This window comes from Pelobates fuscus, chromosome 8, assembly GCF_036172605.1.
Source record: "Pelobates fuscus isolate aPelFus1 chromosome 8, aPelFus1.pri, whole genome shotgun sequence".
NCBI lineage: Eukaryota > Metazoa > Chordata > Amphibia > Anura > Pelobatidae > Pelobates > Pelobates fuscus.
The window spans coordinates 68,581,665-68,600,125 of record NC_086324.1 but is presented as its reverse complement, the minus strand read 5'-3'; the positions used below and the strand labels follow the sequence as shown (position 1 = coordinate 68,600,125).

General features: G+C 39.3%; 1 protein-coding gene and 1 non-coding gene across 15 annotated transcripts in view; one reads left to right on the top strand and one right to left on the bottom strand.

The window, feature by feature from the left end:
• The first annotated feature begins 1,790 nt into the window (after positions 1–1,790).
• Positions 1,791–18,461, top strand: part of LRRFIP1 (LRR binding FLII interacting protein 1) — a 153,910-nt gene continuing 137,239 nt past the window's right edge. For 10 of the 14 annotated variants that reach the window (XM_063429995.1, XM_063429994.1, XM_063429992.1 and 7 more), the window contains exon 1: positions 1,791–2,436. In XM_063429995.1, the coding sequence (XP_063286065.1) occupies positions 2,347–2,436 (90 nt within the window). In that variant the 5' untranslated portion in view covers positions 1,791–2,346. The remainder of the gene's footprint in view (positions 2,437–18,461) is intronic. The other 4 variants (XM_063429997.1, XM_063429996.1, XM_063429983.1 and 1 more) reach the window with 3 other exon arrangements.
• LOC134572127 (U6 spliceosomal RNA) lies at positions 6,903–7,011 on the bottom strand. Its single transcript, XR_010085240.1, has one exon. It is a non-coding gene; the product is annotated as a U6 spliceosomal RNA (small nuclear RNA).

Sequence of the window (18,461 nt, the reverse complement as noted above, 5' to 3'; positions counted from 1 at the left end):
ATTCTACGTGCATATTTATGTAATATTTTTATATAATGAAGTAATTTTATTAATTGCAATTTGAGGGACCTGCCTGCCAACCCAGGCCGAAATTCCAGAGAATTTAACTTGCCAGCACTGTATTTTACCCTGTAACTTTCTATGACACCCTAAAACCTGTACATGGGGGGGTACCGTTTTACTCGGGAGACTTCAATGAACACAAATATTAGTGATTCAAAACAGTAAAACCTATCACAGCGATGATATTGTCAGTGAAAGTGACTTTTTTTTCCCGCATTTTTCACACACAAACAGCACTTTTAGTGATGATATAATTGTTGTGATATGTTTTCCTGTTTTGAAACACTAATATTTGTGTTCAGGAAAGTCTCCCGAGTATAACAGTACCCCCCATGTACAGATTTTATAGCGTTTTTGAAAGTTACAGGGTCAAATATATTGGTCAAATATTTTTACATTGAAAATGGCCAGGTTGGTTACGTTGCCTTTGAGAGCGAATGGTAGCCCAGGAATGAGAATTACCCCCATGATGGCATGCCATTTGCAAAAGAAGACAACCCAAGGTATTGCAAATGGGGTATGTCCAGTCTTTTTTAGTAGCCACTTAGTCACAAACACTGGCCAAAATTAGCGTTCAATTTAGTTTTTTACTTTTTTCACACAGAAAACAAATATGAACGCTAACTTTGGCCAGTGTTTGCGACTAGGTGGCTACTAAAAAAGACTGGACATACCCTATATTGAATACCCCGGGTTGTCTACTTTAAAAAAAATATGTACATGTGGGGTGTTATTCAGAGACTTTTGACAGATAATAGTGTTACAATGTCACTATTGATAAATTTGAAAAAAATGTATGTTTCGAAACCGCAATATCCTACTTGTACCTATAACCCTATAACTTGCAAAAAAAAGCAAAAAAGCATGTAAACACTGGGTATTTTAAAACTCAGGACAAAATTTTGAATCTATTTAGCAGTTTTTTTTATTCGCTTTTGTAGATGAGTAAAATATTTTTCAAGTAAAAGTAAAAAAAAAAACGTATTTTTTTTAATTTTTCATCATATTTGTTTGTTTTTTTAAATTAAATTACATGAGATTATATAAATAATGGTATGTAAAGAAAGCTTTTTTTGTCCTGAAAAAAACAATATATAATTTGTATAGGAACAGTAAATGAGAGAGCGGAAAATTACAGCTAAACACAAACACCACAAAAGTGTAAAAAGAGGCCTGGTCGCAAATGTACAACATCGCAAAAACAGTCCAATCCTTAAGGGGTTAAACTCCTTTACTGTGTTACCCATTACAACTTGCGCTGGAAGGCTATTCCATGCATCCACTACCCTCTCAGTAAAGTAATACTTCTTGATATTATTTTTAAACCTTTGCCCCTCTAATTTTAGACTATGTCCTCTTGTTGTGGTAGTTTTTCTTCTTTGAAATATAGTCTCCCCCTTTACTGTGTTGAATCCCTTTATGTATTTAAATGTTTCTAACATATCCCCCTGCTCGTCCTTTCCACCAAGCTATACAATATGTTATTACAGAACATAGTTTAATTCAAATGACACACACAATATCTGTAATGTATTTATTGGATCAATTCACTCTGTTTTAAGAGCATTCTGTGTTTTGGGACTTTTGTAACACTGGATATGTCACTCATTGTCATTGAATGTCTATGATGTGAACTGCAGAGCTTTGGGGGAGAAGAGGCATGGTCGAGAGAGACAGTAAGAGAGAGAGAGAGGAGGGAGGGAAGTGAGGGGTGTACCCTGCATAGAGGAAGAACGTCTGACCCATTTCCTCTTGCCATCCAAGAGCATTAAACTGCCTGCATGTCTGGCACAACAGTGAGAGTTACATTGTATCAGGAGTGTGTTCCAGTCACACATTGATAAGGGAATCCCAATTGGAGCCTCCTACCAAAGCTCGTTATTACATACTCAGCATCAGCAGGGACAGAGGAGGACTCTACTGGCAAGGACAGAAAGGAGAGACACGCGTAGATCCCAGAGACAGGTACCCTAAATCCTGGAAACCAGAAGGCACATGGTCCAGTTGGAGGGGAGGGTTACATTTAACAAAGGGAGCAGGCATTGCAGCATAGACTGCAGTGCTGCATCCAGGAGCCAAGGGTAGGTGCAGTCTCTAAGGAGGAGACAAGCATATCACACGAGGTAGTAGCCATAGGGTGCTCTCACACATTATCTAAGAGCTCAGTTCTGTCCTTGCCATCCCACCACCTCTAGGAAAAGAATTTTGGATTAATCTGGACTAGCCTGCCTGAGAAAACTGGACTGAGCAAGCATCCCCACCTCACCCACTACAGCAAGGAAAATGGGCACCCAGGGGCCTGGGAGGAAAAGGCACCCTAACAGGGAAGGATTGTCTGCTGAGGACCAAGCCTTGAATCAAATAGCTCGGGAGGTGAGTTTTTACATCTAAGCAAAACACACTGCTAAGAGCTGGAGAGATTGTGTGTGTGAGGAGAAGTCGTACCAGCTGCTAATCTTATATCCTTAAAACTGCTTTGTATGTATTGTTTCATACAGCTTAACCATTTCAGAGCCAAGAGTCCCTGCAACAAGGTCTTGCTGGCACACAGATGGTTAAAAGGCCATATGCAATACAACATGTAGGCAGCAATGGGAGAGCTCTTGGGCTGGCTGTCACATGCTTCTGTCCTTAGCATGATAAGAGTCCCAGCTGTCATGTCACTTGGTGTTGCTATAAGGAACTCAGATGTCCCAAGCAGTCACTCTTCTCTTAAGACAATCATTGTTAACCACTGAACTGCCTGATAGAATTACAAAACAGTAAACTAGGTATTGTGAATATTAACTATTGACTTGCCAGGGGTAGACCTAGTTCTATATCTACAGCAGTAAATGCAGTTTAAATTCTGACTAAACGTTCTACAGAGTATTATTCAATGCACATAGAGAAACTATTGTAATATGATAATGTTTATTTATGATTCTTAAATTGGTAATACTAAAAGACACTAGGGGTTAACTGAGAATCAGATAACTGTATATTTTAAGCTAAAGTAACATTTGAGGAGAAACATCTAGAAGTGGGTTTTTTTTAGCTTTAAAGCTGTCATTCATTTGAAAATTCTCCACTTTTTTTTTTTTTAAATAACCTCATCTAATATGAAACCTAACTTTTGACTGTACATGGCTGCAATACTGTGTTATATGTGTCCCCCAAAGCCAATGTATTAGGAATAGTAAGCCAGAATCCAGTGTGCAGTGACAGAGCCTAAAATAGCTATATCTGTAATACCAGCTCTGGTCTCAGCAGTGGGTCAGGGCAGGTGGCCTCAGAGAATAAACACTCTGTGCATACCTTTCAAAAAGCTATCTTTATCGTCAGCAAACAGATATAGAGCAATTCTGCAATCCTGCCCTATGACATACCTGTATTCTATGCCAGACACAGCTGGTATTTTATCGGTATTGGTATGTGGAGAAAGGGGTTAGGAAATATTTGTAGAATGTTGGACGCAGATAAAAACAAATTTAGAACTTGCCCTGATCTTATTGGGATCTAAAACAACAACGTGCATCATTTCGGTTAAAATTATAAGTAGTAATTATGGCTTGCTATTTAATGTTTTGAGATTTGCTTTGCTCCGTATTTATTTATTTATGGATAATAAAAAAAAAAAAAAAAAAAATTATAGGTGTCTTCTTATTAGAGAAGGGAAAAAAACAACCAAAAAAAGTCATCTCCTGCTCTTAGTTCTCTGCATACTTTAAAGGGTTAAGGGTGGTACATTGGCGCAATAAAAATGGGAATTTTTATATATTGAAAGTTCTTATACTCCCCAGTGATATTTAGTTTCCCAGGAGCAATAAGCGAGAAATCTAGTGGTATTTCCTGTCCTTAACCCCCTCTATCCCAGCAAGATATGCAAAATGTTTATTTACATACTTTCACATAGTTTTTTAAACCACAGAGTGAATAATTTCATATATTTAAAATAATATAATAATAATTTAAAAAAAATTATGTTTGTGTTTATATACATTTTAAAGTATATTCTCTTCAGTAAGGTATGAGTAGGTTTGTAAATTGTGTGGATCTGAAATATGCAGACTTTATAGAATTCAGCCAGAGTAAACCGAGCCTTGTTCACGACCACCTTGAACCCTGCTAGGGTCAATGCAAAATGCAGTAGTTTTTGCTTTGTATTGCCAAATTTGGGCCCCACAAAAATGTAGGTTAATACTCTAGGTTTCCCCTTGAGTTGAGCTGGCTAAGACAGCTGCAAGGAATTCTGGGAATCAACACCTTTTTAGCTACTTGTAGGCACTGATGGCCCAATTATAAAATGTCCCAATGTGTACGGACATCTACTTCCTAATTGCCACTGTTTGGCGCAACATGATTTTAAGTGATTTTTTTTTTGTATGTGCTTACATATAACAACTGATATGCAATGCTAATCAAGCATACAGTTTGTGCTTCACAGACAAAATAGTTATATTTCTGTCTGTTTTGGTCCTATTATTAACCCCTTCAGGACGGAGTCAATAGTGCACGTTCTGATCAAAACAAAACGTAAACAAAAACTGGAATTTGCGCTATTAGTCTGTTCACCCGTAGTTCCCCTCTTTCAAATTATATGCACCCACACTTATTATATATCATTTTGTTCAGGAGAAACAGGGCTTTAATCTATCATTAACTATTCATATATGGAACATAATTTATTATGAATAAAATTAAAAAAAATGTGAGAAAATTAGATTTTTTTTAAAATGTGCTTTTCCGTCTGACATTTTAACTGTGAATGTCATAACACTGTTAGGTTTTACTGCAAAAAAATGCACAGATTTGTAATCAGCAATGTCTCACGAGTACAACAGTACCCTCCGTTAACAGGTTTTATGTTGTTTTGGAAAGTTACAGGGTCAAATATAGAACATTCCATTTTCAAATTGAAATTTTCCAGATTAGTAATGTTACCTTTGAGACGGTGTGGTAGCCAGGAATGAGCATTACCCCCATAATGGCATAGCATTTGAAAAAGTAGACAAGCCATGGTATTGAAAGTGGGGTATGTTTAGTCTTTTTTAGTAGCCACTTAGTCACAAACACTGGCCAAAGTTAGCGTTCATATTTGTTTTTGTGTGAAAAAAGCAAAAAACGAATATTTGGCCAGTGTTTGTGACTAAGTGGCTACTAAGAAAGACTGGACATACCCCACTTGCAATATCTCGGGTTGTCTACTTTTGCAAATGGTATGCCATCATGGGGGTAATTCTCATTCCTGGGCTACCATACGCTCTCAAAGGCAACATAACCAATCTGGCAAATTTCAATGTGAAAAAAATGAAATGCAAGCCTTATATGTGACTCTCTAGCTTTCCAAAACACCATAAAACCTGTACATGGGGGGTACTGTTATTCTCGGGAGACTTCACTAAACACAAATATTAGTGTTTTAAAACAGTAAAACATATTACAACAATAATATAGACCATAAAAGTGCCGTTCGCTTGTAAAAAATGCGAAAAACTTAACTTTTACTTAAAATATCATCGTTGTAATACAATTTACCAGTTTGAAACACTAATATTTGAGTTCAGCGAAGTCTCCCGAGTAAAACAGTACCCCCTATGTACAGGTTTTATGGTGTCTTGGAGAGTTACAGGGTCAAATATAGTGCTTGCGAATTAAATTCTCTGCACTTTCTCCCTGTGTTGTCAGGCATGTCAATCAAATTTTAATTAATCAAATCACATAATTACGTTAAAAGATTATTTAAATATACACGTAGAATTTTAATATATATGCATTTATAGGTATTTAAATTCTACGCGTATACTAATGTAATCTTTTATGTAATTATATGTATTTATCTATATATATATATTTGCGGTTTTTTGTATTTTATATATAGATAGATATATATAGAATGTCATTCTAAGTGTATTTTGTTACCGATATATATATATTAATAACAAAATACAGTTAGAATGAAATTACATATGCATATATAATTTATATTAAATTTTGTTTCAATATTTTATTTATTTATTTTATTATTTTATTTATTTATTATTTTAATTATACGTATTTATATATAATATATATATATGTACATCTATTATATATATAATATATATACATATATAATATATATATATATATGTAACATCATTCTAAGTGTATTTTAATATTAATATATGTACTTATATTAATATTAAAATACACTTTGTATGACGTTACATATATATAATTTGTATATATATTATATATATATAATATATATACATATTATATATATAAATATCCACAAAAATACCGGCACTCCAGGAATTCTCAGTGATACAAGTTTTCTTTTATTCAGTTCAGTACGTCAACGTTTCAGCTCCTCATGGAGCTTTCATCAGGACCATATATTTATTTTATTTTTACACATGTCTAATTTATTTTTTTTACACCTCCTACCAGCAGGGGGACTGTCTGATATTTCAGACAGTCCCCCTGCTGGCAGATCCACAGCCAGCTATAGGAGGCCATGTGATCGCTCTTTGAGAGCGATCACATGGCCCCCGGGGGCCTCATTTGCCGGAAGGGGACTGCCTGGGCTCTCAGGCAGCCCCCCAGAAGAGGATCGCGGCGGAGGTAAGTACACCTCTCTTCTTGGGGGCTTAAGCCGTTACGGCGTACCATGCCGTCGCAACGGCTTTAAAGCCCATTTAATGCGTGACGGCATGGTACGCCATAACGGCGTTAAGGGGTTAACCTCCTAAGAACTAAAGCTGTTGTCAAAACAAAATCTAGCATTTGTGCTATGTGTTTGTTCCACTGTAATTTAAGACTTTTTCTTTACGAGCTCCAATACATAGTCTATATTTTTTTTTTGTTTTTTGTTTTTAAATATGGAAAGCTTCACGAATTTGAATTTAAAATCCTTGCGCAGGGCCCATGCTAATCTTCTCTGTATTGTTACAATTTTAGTATATGTCCTGCCGAAGCGAGCACTATATATATATATATATATATATTATATATATATATATATATATATATATATATATATTTATATATATATGTGTGTGTGTGTGTGTTGTTTTTCAAATGACAGAAACAGCATTCTTTTTATCCTATGTGTATACACAATACAACATTAAAGGGACCCTCCAGGCACCTAGACCACTTCTGCCCATTAGAGTGGCTTGGGTGCCAACTCCCATCAGCCTTAACCCTGCAAGTGTAATTATTGCAGTTTTTATAAACTGCAATAATTACCTTGCCGGGTTAAGTCCTTCTCTAGTGGAAGTATAACATGTATGGCATCATCTATACATACACACTACAGGCCCTACACATTCACTACGCACCCTATAGACACATACATACACTACAGCCCCTGTGCACGTACTTGCTACATCCCCTATAAATCACAATATGTTCTCTATACACTACAGCACCTACACACACACACTCTCTCTCTCTCTACAGCCCTAGAAATGCACACTACAGCCCCTATCCACACAGCATAAAACACCACACAACTGAAGCTGACCTACTCATGCAAAACACCACACTACAAACAACTCGCTCTACGTACACGCAATCCCACAAGCAGCCAAAATACTAATGAACAATACTCTTTCCTGGCCCTTTTGTCCTTTGGTATTCCCCTTATAGAGACACCAAAGACAACAGACAACCACAAGCAAATGCAGTAAAAGCATGTCATTAAATTTACTTGCATTGTGAAGAACAAACACAAGGCCTTTTTCCCATGCAAGAATTCTCCAGCATGGCTCTGTGCATAGGTTGCCATGGATTAGCCTTGAACTAACATGTTCACTTTCAACTCTCTGGATTCACTCACTCCCACTGGACCTCTCTAACTAGAAAATGCCTAGGCCAATTGTTTTTCCCAGTCCAGCCCTGCATACCTTTTCTTTCTAAAAATACTGCATGTGAAGGGAGATGGCTACTGGGGGTTTAGTAATGGTGCACATTGCATCTAGAGTGGCATGCCATTGTCACATGAGGGACATTATTGACATTGATGATGTGTCAGCTCTTTCCATGCCAAGCTGATGCATGCAAGTTGACAGCCAGTAGGTTGCCAATTGGCTATAAGTATTTTCTTTCTAAGATAATGCTATTTTGGGCACTGAGCATTCTCAATCAGTATGCTTTAGTGAATTTTCTGTGTTGAACTGTCCATTATTTGCGTCGCCGGTGACATGAGTCATGCCACTGGTGATGGGTGATGCCCCTACTCAGGACCAATGATGGGAGGTATGAGTCTGAACGCAGATCAGGTCAGAAATATTCAACTATTATAAACAAATTTTAAATGAATTTGCAATTCTCATAAATACAAAGTTAGTCCAGTTGATTTTTATTTTAACTGAAAGAGCACATCTCAATTGGCACCATTTGCTTTATTCCATAATTTGTGTGTGCAAATCCTATGTAAAATGCATTATATAAAAATATACATTAAATACAAATTTAGAAAATATCAAATTGAAACTAAATGTACTCTGAATAAATATGGTAGAAGGTTGATTCACAAAATAAATTCACATGCTTTTTGCACATGAACCAACAGATACCATCCATATTTTCCCACTGACAGAGTAGGCAGACTCTGGGCAAATGGTGAAAATAATAAATGTATAAAATAAATGGAACTCATGACAGCTTTTTCTTATAATAGCTTCTATAAGAATTGTCAGCTATCTGCACCAAACCAAATTTGCATTCAAGCAGCTGCCATTTCTGTCTAATTATGACTGTATTTGTGAATTTGGTTGCACAAGTGCAACAATTGGTTCTGAGTTTTAGCCATTCAGTTGCAAATGGACAGGCTGAATCTTCATGCAATCTATGTGCAATATAATTAGGAGGATGTACTGCAAAATCCAAGACATTGGTAAACCTTAAGAACATCTGGATTTTAGAACCAGATTTTTTTTTTTTGATAATCCAGACTGGGGCATTTGGATTTAGTGATTAACGCTGAAAAATTTGAAAAGGAAACTAACCCAAGCTTAGATTTATTTGCTTGTTAGAAGTCTCACAGGGTTATTTACTAAAGTGAGAATTGGTAGCCAACCTGTACGCACAGTGTTTATTTTTTCCAGTCGGGGTTGGTACTACTTTAAGGCAGCACAGGAGGCCACCTTAGGGTGCCCTTGCAGGGAGGGCACAGTACATAAGGATACTGCTGATCCCCATGAAAAGTTAATTTGTATTCAATATATTGCCGGATTAGCAATATATTAAAGGGACACTATAGTCACCAGAACAAATACAGCTTATTGTAGTTGTACTGGTGAGCTCTTTAGTTCCAGGAGCTGATGTCACTGCTGTACACTTGCACATGGAATACAGCATTAGAGTCTGTGAAGGATTTGCAACACTGTGGGATCCTCCATAGACAGAGTAAATTCCCTGGAGCTCAGAGAAGAGGCAGTGTTTACATTACAACATAGGGTCACCTTCAGTGGCAGTCACTCAGACGGTCATTAGAAGTGCTTCCTGGGTCAGTGCTGCACAATATGCTCTGCATGGAGACACAGAACATTTCTCTTAGAGATGCATTGACTCAGTACATGTCTATAAAAAAATGTTGACTGGTGAGCGCTACATTTTGCTGTGCGTGCGCATTAGGCTCCCATTGCTTTCCTATGGGAACACATTGGTCAATTCTGATGATCTCAGCCAAGGAGGCGGGGAGGGCGCGGAGCCAGCGTGGATGGATCCGTGCGGTGCTGGAATAAAGGTGAGATTTAACCCTATTTAATGGGGGAATGTCATCTATAGGATCATGAATGCACGTTTGTTGTCCTCATCCTATAGTGTTCCTTTAAAGAAAAAATAAAAAAATGATTCCCTAGTTGTCCGTGGTGGAGTAAATAGCCTGTACCTCCTCCTGGTGCAGACCGTATTAATTCTTCCCTCGTCATTCTGAGGGAGTCAGAGCAGAGCTTCTGGAACTTACAGAGAGTCAGAAGGAGCCATTAAAAGGGCCTGCATCAGGTTGGGTGCAGACTACGCACTCAACTACAGACCACCAGAGAATTTTCATTCACAGTCATATACACAAACTTACTCACACAGACTCACATTCACACACATATTCATGCACAGACACACACACACATATGCTGTGTACTGATGCTTGGACTAGGGTGTTGTTAATTCCTGGCTAGGGTGCGCAGATAAAGGTGGGATTTACTTACTTGGGCACAGCCATCTTGTTCCGGCGGATCCTCTTCAGGATCCAATGTTATTGCTATACGCTCGCTCATGGAATCCAGCATTGGCGTCTGTGAAGAATCCGCGACACTGCGGGATCCTCCATACACAGAGCCAATTCTCTGCAGCTGGTGACGGCTGCCGGGATTGACACTGTAGCTTTGCTCAGAATCTATGAAAGTCAGGCGCGGGGTGGTGACAGTGACGGTTTAATTCTACTGAGCAGGTATCTCCTGTGTGGCACCGCCTCTGCTGCCTGTCATGTGACACGTAGTGCTTCCTGGTTAGCATACCACTCCAGTGGAGCTCTGTGATACTGTTATACAAAATGCACATTAGCCTGTTTTGTAACCGTGGAGCTGTGATACACTACTATGCACGTGAATGTGAATTTTATTGTGGAGGAGCTATGTGATACACATATACGTACTGCACATTACTGTGAGTTTTAATGCTGTGCTGCTCTACGAAAAATAATACGTACTGCACATTACTGTGAGTTTTAATGTCAAGTAAATTAAATGTAGAAAACCCAACGCTCCAAAGCAATACATTGCATAGTATTGTGTTTTATCGATGAATATTAATAAGTTCCAAAATAATAATCATCGTATTCCTTTGTTACTCCTCTATGCAAAAGTGTTTCCTAGGTAGCCAAAAATCCTTGCATACGTTCTGTTTCCAGTTTAGCTACTTTGGCCTTAAATTTTAAATTCACTTTGAATATCAAACAGATAACCCTGTTATTTATTATGTTATTGGACGAGAACATAAATTTCAGAAAGATGTAAAAGTAATAGGATTGTTCACTAAACTGTGAACTTTCAGGAATTCACCAGGTAAATTAAAATGTAAGGTGTTGGAGATTTTTTCCATTTTCACTATTTGTCTTAAAGGGACACCCCAGAACCCTAAGGCACTTTAACTTGTTGAAAAGCTTTATGAGTGAAAAGTATGTCCTCTTTTTTTTTCATTTTGCAGTAAGCAGATTTCTGTAGAAATTGACACTTTTTAAAATTAATTTGGTAACACCCCTTTGGCTGTAATTCAAACAACTTGTCCTGTTACTTCCTTGAATGGTTAGCCCAGTGAAGCTGAACTCAAAAGGAAGCAATTGCTCAGAGAACCTCCCTTGCAAAGACTTCTCATTGAGCTGCATTGCGAAGTCTGTGATTGGACAGCCACAATAAGATGGGCGGGGTTAGGTGGGGAGTGCTTACAAAGGCAGCAGACAAGAGATTTTTAGGTTTTGCTAGCTGTTTTTATATATACCAGCAATAAGAAAATATGTAATTAAATGCATGCATGTTTTAATTTGTGGTGTATCTACTAAAGAGTGATTATTATTTATTTTGTATTTGGGCAGTGGAGTGTCCCTTTAAAATGTTAAAATTCTCTTGTGAATACCCTGCAATTCACAGTTTACAGATAAACTCTGCAATTGTGTCTTCATTAAATCTATACAAAGTGATTCACAAAGTCTGGAATTTTCAGGAACTGACTAGGAAAGCTCACATTTTAAGCATTAATTCATATTTTTCCAGTTTTGCTACTTTGGCCTACATTTTGCAATTCTTCTTCAATTCACTACAGGTCCTGGATTGACTGTATAACCGGACTGAGTAAATGTGCCTTTTTGTATCAGCCAGTGATCTGAATGACTCCAACTGCAATTAGAAATGTACCTGTTAAGTTATTTTCACAATTATGACAAGAAAACTGCCTTAAATTAATTAAAAAAATTATAATTTTAAATGTTACAGGTTATACCAGTGTAACATAGTCCTTAATGTCACAAGACTTTACTTAATTGGTTTCTACAATCACATGAGGCCTAAATATTCTTGAAGCCTGCTTTGAGTGTTCAAATTTGTGGCCTGTATGAAGCTGGGTCATCCATAACTGTGGGGGAGGTGGGATTGGTTTTGTGATCCTAGTTAATATGATGGTCTCCTGCCCCCACTGTCCTTTAGGGCTCGTGGACAAATAAGGTAAATAAGTAGAGGCTTGGCACTAAACTATGTCTGGCATGTACTGATAGAGACAGCTGGGCCTCTCTGTCAGTGTGTCTCTGGTGACTGAGCTGTCCTCAGCTTCTTTCACGTTTCTTTTACATACCTTTTTACTTGCCGACATTTTGATGCTTAAAGCAGTCTTTGCTCAGGACTGAGGTTTTTTTTTTTTTTGTTTACTTTTCATTCTGTAACTTTTCTAGAAAATATAACGGAAAGCAAAGAAATTCCATAGCAAAGTGTTACTGTGAATATTCTCGGAACATTACTTTATGACTCTCTTTGTCATCATGTGTGCCATATGTAGTCTGAGGGAGGCATGAGTAATATCTACCACTATAGCAGTTCAACTAAAAGTGACACAATATTGGTTTAGCATCATAGAAGCTAGGAAACTGCCATAAACTGGAGGATGACACATTATTAAGCCTTCATCTCTCTATGGTTGTTTATTAAAACACTCACTTTGGTTTTAGTAACCGTTTAAACCAAATAAATGAGTGAAATTAACGCCTTAAGGACGGAGCCACCAGGAGGAGGTACAGACTATTTACTCTCCCACTGACCACAAGGGAACCACTTTTTTTTATTTAACCCTTTAAACCCTTTATGTTCTAATCAAAACAAAACCTGGAATTTGAGCTAAATATTTATTATTATTATTATTATTATTATTATTTTATTATTTATATAGCGCCATCAAATTCCATAGCGCTGTACAATGTATGTTGTTCAACCATAATTTACCTCTTTCATATTAAGTGCACCCACACTTATCATATATCATTTTGTTCTGGAGAAACAGGGCTTTCATTTCACATCTAATATTTATATATGAAACATAATTTAATATGAATAAAATCTAAACATTTTGAGAAAATAGGAAATTTTATGTTTCCTAGTTTGATATGACATTTTAATTAATAAAATACACATATTTGTATTCATATTTGTATTCAGCAATGTCTCACAAGTACAGGGGTACTCCACATGTACAGGTTTTATGGGGTTTTGGAAACTTACAGGGTCAAATATAGGGCTTTCCACTTTTCCATTTTTGCGCATTGAAATTTGCCAGATTGGTTTGTTGGGCATATTTTTTTTTTTTTTACAAAAACACCCCCATGCGTGGGTTGTCAGGCAGAATCTCGGATCAGGATCGCAGCGGATCCCAAGTCTAGGTAAGTACAGGGTATGTGGCTGGATACCCTGCTGCCTGGTGGCGTTTGGGATCGCCTCCTTAAGGACAGCATAGCACACATGCTGTCCTTAAAGGGAGACTATAGGCACCCAGACCACTTCAAAGCAGCCCTGATTATGTATAACTGATAATTCTATTTGATATGGAGATGCACAGCTGGATTCATAAAGGCACTGTGCATGTTTGAATAGCCAACAGTGGTTGTCATCCTGTATGCCAGCTTAGAGTGTGACTGGCTAATGTTGCCACAATATTCTATATGCATTCCATGCACCACACAAAGTTTGGAGCAATGAAAATGCATTTTTTTAGGGCTGCAATAAAATTTAGATATTGACCCATTAAATGTTTATGTGCCTTCACGGACCGGAGTAGAGATCAGAGATCTTCCCTCCGGCCCACAGGCACTTTGCTAGCAGCCGGCATGGGAAAGAGAGAGGACCTGGGAGCTCAGCCTGCAGCTCCTCTGGGTCCTTCTCTCGTGAGCACGGAGCATTGCTACGGTTTTAATGGCAATGCTTTGGGTCTCGCAAGCGTGGACTCTAGCCCAGAAACTGCAGGCTGGAGTTCACTCACCACTGGGATCACCAGGGATTGAGAAAGATCCTCCCCTCCCTTCTTATTTTTGCCTGGCATATAAAGATTCTCCTAGACCCACACAGAATACTTTTCACATCCACACACTGCACCCCATATATTGCCAGCCCACACACTTTACCCCTCACACACAAACTGTGCCCCTCACACAGACACACTGTGCCTCTCTCTCTCCCTCACACACTGCTGCCTCTATCCTAGCAGACTCCAGGTAAGTTGTCAAACTGTTCTAAAACGGGTTGACTACTTATTTTGGGAGGGCACCATGGCACTTCTAACACCATAACCACTACATAGAGCTGTAATGGTTATTGTGCCTGGATTGTTACTTTAAATAATCTACCAGTGCCCCTCCAGAGACTAGGTTCTGAATACGCCCCTGCTTCCGGATATATTCTACTTAATACATATCACCCCTAAATCAGCCATAGTCTCCGACATGAATGTAAGAGTTTGTAAATGTGTGCGGTCAAAGTGCAGATTACAATATTAATGTGAATAAATTAATTTTGTCAGGATGATCTGCTAAACTGAGAATTGTCAGAAATGTAACAGAGAATTTCAAATTTAAGCCAGAATAAATGAACTGGAGAAAATCTCCAGCTCAGCTATTTTTAAGTTTAGTTTTTTTTTTACCTAAATGTCCCAAAATCAAATCCCTAAAATTCCATGTTAAGGGGGGGCGGGGCCTGACCGGGATGCTGAGCAGACACGCTTTCTGCGAGCTCCCGAGCCTGGGCCCGATTTTGGGCGACAAACAGAAGAAATCTTGCCTGAATCGGTCCTGCCAACACAGCAACCGGCACTATGCAAGCTGGGGCAAAGAATGACACCTTACAAGCCTGTACGAGAAACCGGGCCGGGAACTTGGGGCCTACCACGCATGGGGGATGGGAGAGACGGCCGCTCTCCCGACCCGCCAAAACAAGCAGCACCCGCAGCATCGGGCCTTCCAACCCCCTCCCCAGGACCAGCGGGGGTTATCCTGGTCCACACAAGCGTGTACCCGAAGCCTGAACTAAGCATAATGGGTGAGAACAGCCGAGAGCGCGAAACGCGAGACCAAGCGACCGCACCTAAAATGGCGGCAGCAGGCCCAATTATGGAACAAGCCTTCACCCAGCCTCTGCATGAGCGGCTTGACGCTCTGCTCAACCGGTTTTGGAAGATGTTGGAGGAGCGGATGGCACACCAAACCTCTAAATGCATGGAAGAGGCGAAGCAGCCCCAAACTGAGAGGCAGAGTGGGCAGACCCCAGGAACAACCGCCACGCACCGACGGGCGGTACACCCACCCGGGCAGGGGTACGTTAGGAGACTCCCTCCTATACACCGACCACATCGCCGGAGAGCCGCCCGCCGCAGGCGGCGGATGACCACCAGGACCCTCAGCGCCCACCATGGGAAAGACCCGTCCCCAAGAGGCAACCGAGTCTGTGGACACAAGGTGCCAACCCCACACTATGCCCGGAGGAAGGGAGAAGTCCCCTGCAGCAACCACTTCCATTCCTCGCTGACCCATCTGCAGTCGCTGCCGGCAATACTACCCAGAGGGAGCTGGCGCGACCCATGTTTGCCCAGTCACGCAAGCAGAGCTGCCAGAACGGGCATCGGGTGAGGTAATCCAGGAACCTGCAGGTTGCGGCCCCCATCTAACAATCCAGCCCGCGACGCAGAAACCGCAGTTTGACCAACCGAACTATAGACTTTTAAGCGTCTACTAACACATATTAGCATGATACAGTACGTAATCTAGCTCTGTCTTAGCAAACATAGTGGCCATATAAACTGGCATAGAGCAGTGAGCTTTGTTCGTTTTTAAGTGTGATAAAATGTGCAGTGGTACTAACGAGACGCACTAAAGGATTACCCGAACCAGTATGCTACAGTTATTATATATATTTGCATGTCTATAATTGAAATGTACCATATCATTTTAGTTTTACACTGTCTCCTGCTACCTAGTATGTACAGCTCTTACTTAGTGGCAGCTCAGAGAGTAAATTCTCAGCTAATCGCATACTGTCATATCTCTGCTCAGCCGATGCTGCTGTAGACAAGCAAGGAACTCACACAGCACGATGTTTTACCTGTCTCTTTACACTGTACAAATTAGCCTTACGGTGCTTTTTACAATATAATAAGTGCTTATGGTATTGCCGTTCACGTTACCGCTATGCATGCCACTCTGCTGTCTCTTATTCTGTAACACTCTTGGGCTCAGATAACTATCCTCATGATGATCCTTAAGATTTTCCTGTTATTAAGCCTGGCGCGAATTCCCAGCGTGTTTTTACCCATGTTTTACTAGACCAATTATTAGCCTGTTACTGCCAAGAATCTGCGCTATTAAGCCGTGTATATCATCTATATTGTTCACCACCTTGACATTGTTTACTTTATTTTGTACCCCTTAAGTTAAGCTTGTTCTGTTAATCCTAAATTGTGAGTATAATGTCTAACCGGGTTTCTCCAGATGTCCGGTTATAATAATTTTGCGACTTACCAATCGGATCTTATGGTCCATAGCCTGTATTTACAAACTAAAGTTTAACAACAAAATTTTAAAAATGAGGCATCGCAATTCTGGAAACATTATCTACTCTCTGATTGATGTATCAACCCTATGCTGTAAATCTCTCGAATGTTTCCCCCAATTTCTCTTCTGTACCACATTCTACATGCCTTAATAAAAGAAAGATTGACAAAAAAAAAAATTCCATGTTAAGAAAATAATAAGTGTAAAATGTCAGTTTGAGGACATGTTTTTTCTGTATGTTATATGAGAGTGAGGGCATGTGTTTGTACATGTGTATATTTTTAGTGTAATGGTATGTGTTTCTGTGTTTATTGTGTGTTTCTTTTTTTTTTTTTTATTCTTTATTTAGAATGACAGTCAGTACACAGATTATCCAGACATTGCTTATTGTACATTTTGGTAGACATAAGTACAAGTATATACAGCGTTACATATACTTCTTTCATCTCTTAATTCCTGCATACATGACTTTATTTGAATCACGTCTGTTTCCTGTGCTCCAACCGTCACAAATGTGGTAAATTTTAACTTGCGCAAAAGGGTATACTGGTACAATGCCAAAAAGCCAAAAAGGAACAATGTAGTTAGTTATAATCCATAGGGGTAGGATGGGTACCGCCTTTTGGTGCTATTAACACAAACTTCTTTTCAAGTTATTTTTGAAAGGCATAAAGACCTGTGAAATTCCCTAGCACACGTGTTCCTCTGAAGAAGTTGGAATAGTAGGAATAAAATAAGGGAGAGAGCGGAGCTGGAAATAATGATTGAGAAGTGGGGAGGAGGAAGATACACAGGGTGGTGTGTGGCTTTGCAGACTCAGGCTGTTTGGATCAGGAGGTCTTGGTGTTTGTAGTCTTGCATGTACTCTCCATGTAAAGCAACAAATGGTTTTCTTTTTTCCCTTAATGCATAAATGTTTTAAGGTTGTGTCTACTGTGTGTCTCGAGGGGGGCTCCGCATTGTGATCAGCAATGGTGTTACATGACAGTTCTATATCCTTGCAGACTTCCGTTTACGTGTGCTCAGTCCACGGTGGCCTCCCCCCGGGAGCGTGCTGGACCTCCCCCCTATCCCATATAGAGCATGGGTCCTCTAACTCCGGCCCCCCAGATGTTGCTGAACTACAACTCCCATGATTCTTTGAATTTATAGATAGCCAGAGAATCATGGGAGTTGTAGTTCAGCAACATCTGGGGGGCTGGAGTTTGAGAACCCATGCCATAGAGTGTGTTTTTCAGTCGTCTATGTAGGTCTCCCAGGGCTGCCAAATCTTTTGGAATTTTTTTTCAGTGTTTCTAATTTGGGCGGTCAGTTTGTTAATTAGGTAATCTTGGATGTTGATGACTACAAGAGTATGTGTTTCTGTGCGTATTGTCAGTGTAAGGGTATGTGTTTCTGCATGTATTATCACATAAAAGGACTTGTTTATTTGTGTGTCAGCATCAGGGCACGTGTTTCTGTGTGTATATTGTAAGTGTGAGGGCATGTGTTTCCTCATGTGTGTATTGTCAGGGTAAGAACATATGTGTTTCTGTGTTTGTGTAGTGTTTGTGTAATGAGTTCATGTGTTTCTGTGTATGTATATTGTCAATGTGAACATATATGCTCCTGTGAATGTGTATTGTCAGTGTGAGGGTATGTGTTTCTGTATGTATTGTGGGTGGAAAGGTTTGTGTTTTTTGCATTTATACTGACAGCATGATGACTTAAAGGGGAACACTACAGTCACCATAACCACTAAAGCTTCTGGTGTTTTTAGTCCCTGCAGGCTTTTCAATGTAAACATTGCCTTTTCAGAGAGACAGTGATTCAGTGCATTTCTATGATGAGATGCTGATTGACGCAGCATATTGCC